This window comes from Pundamilia nyererei, unplaced genomic scaffold, assembly GCF_000239375.1.
Source record: "Pundamilia nyererei isolate P.nyererei 1_Seehausen unplaced genomic scaffold, PunNye1.0 scaffold00266, whole genome shotgun sequence".
Lineage (NCBI taxonomy): Eukaryota > Metazoa > Chordata > Actinopteri > Cichliformes > Cichlidae > Pundamilia > Pundamilia nyererei.
In genome coordinates this window covers 783520-784704 of record NW_005187667.1, presented here as the reverse complement: position 1 = coordinate 784704, position 1185 = coordinate 783520, and the positions used below count along the sequence as shown (strand labels likewise).

The 1185-nt window shown below is 48.3% G+C and overlaps 1 protein-coding gene across 1 annotated transcript in view; it reads left to right on the top strand.

The window, feature by feature from the left end:
• Positions 1–350: 350 nt before the first annotated feature.
• LOC102192088 (olfactory receptor 1073-like) overlaps positions 351–1185 on the top strand; it is a gene marked incomplete at its 5' end in the record, with an annotated part of 2227 nt that continues 1392 nt past the window's right edge. Inside the window, one exon of the mRNA XM_005750271.1 lies at positions 351–381. Within this exon, the coding sequence (XP_005750328.1) occupies positions 351–381 (31 nt within the window). The remainder of the gene's footprint in view (positions 382–1185) is intronic.

Below are 1185 nucleotides of genomic sequence, written 5' to 3'. Positions count from 1 at the left end.
GCCAGCTTGTGAGTGAGTTTGTGTGGGATGAGAGTATTGAAAGCAGAGCTGTAATCAACAAAAAGTACCCTGATGTATGAGTCCATAAGTTGCACGTATTAAAGTCACCGGCAACGATAAAAACAGCATCTCAATGAGTTGTCTCTAATGCAGTGATGATGTCATGAAGTTTGCTGAGCGCTGCCGCGGAGTCAGCACACAGCTGGATGTAAACGATGGTCAAAAACACAACTGAGAACTCCTGCTGCAAGTAGTGAGGGCAGCATTGTCTAGCGAACATTGCTTCTGGACAGTCTGCACTTCTCCACACTACGACTTGTTAATGTATGCACACACACCTCTCCCAATAGCCTTACCAGAGGCAGCAGTTCGGTCTCCTCGGTGTATGGAATGAGTCTGGAGCTGAATGGTGCACTCTGGGACTTTGTCTGAGAGCCAGGTCTTGGTGAAAATAAGAGCGCAGCATCCTCTAATTTCCCACTGTGTTGTGATGCTGGCTCATAGTTCGTCCAGTTTGTTTTCCAGGGACCTCACATTGCCCAGTAGGAGGCTGGGTAGCGGTGGTTGGCTAGCCTGAGCTTTTAGCCTGGCATGGAGCCCCCGCTGTTGCCTCGCTTAGGTTGCCATCACCAAGTGCACCTGGGGTTGGCTGACTAACTAGGGCTCGGTGCTTCGGGGCCTTTCTGGGGGTGGTGGTGGCGGTGTCTACTGGGGTGAACAATGACTTGAAGCTCCGGTGGAAGGGTAAAGTCCAGAAGATTGTGCAAGTTACCAATGTCCAGTATTAGTAACTCGTGTACTGTCACCCACAGCTTGTTATTTAGGTAACAATGGACAGTCTGAGCTGGAACAATGGAGTCAGTGCAGAAAGTTATGTAGTCAGTGTACACTCAGTAAGCCCATTGATGTCCTCACTGTGAGGCTCACAGAGTGTCTGGCAGTCAGGGCCTTGTAGCCCTAATGCTTCTTCTCACAGTCAGCACATATTGGGGGGTGTGAGGTGAATCAGGTTGTGATCTGACCTACATAGTGGGAGGAGGGAGAAGGAGCTGTATTGTTCCTTGACGTCCATGAGAACAACAACTCTCTCAACCGACATGGCTGAAGGAAAGTTATTAAAACAGACCAAAGTCCAGGTAAAGAAAAAAAGAATAAATAAGAAAAAAAGCAAAGCTAAAGAGAAAA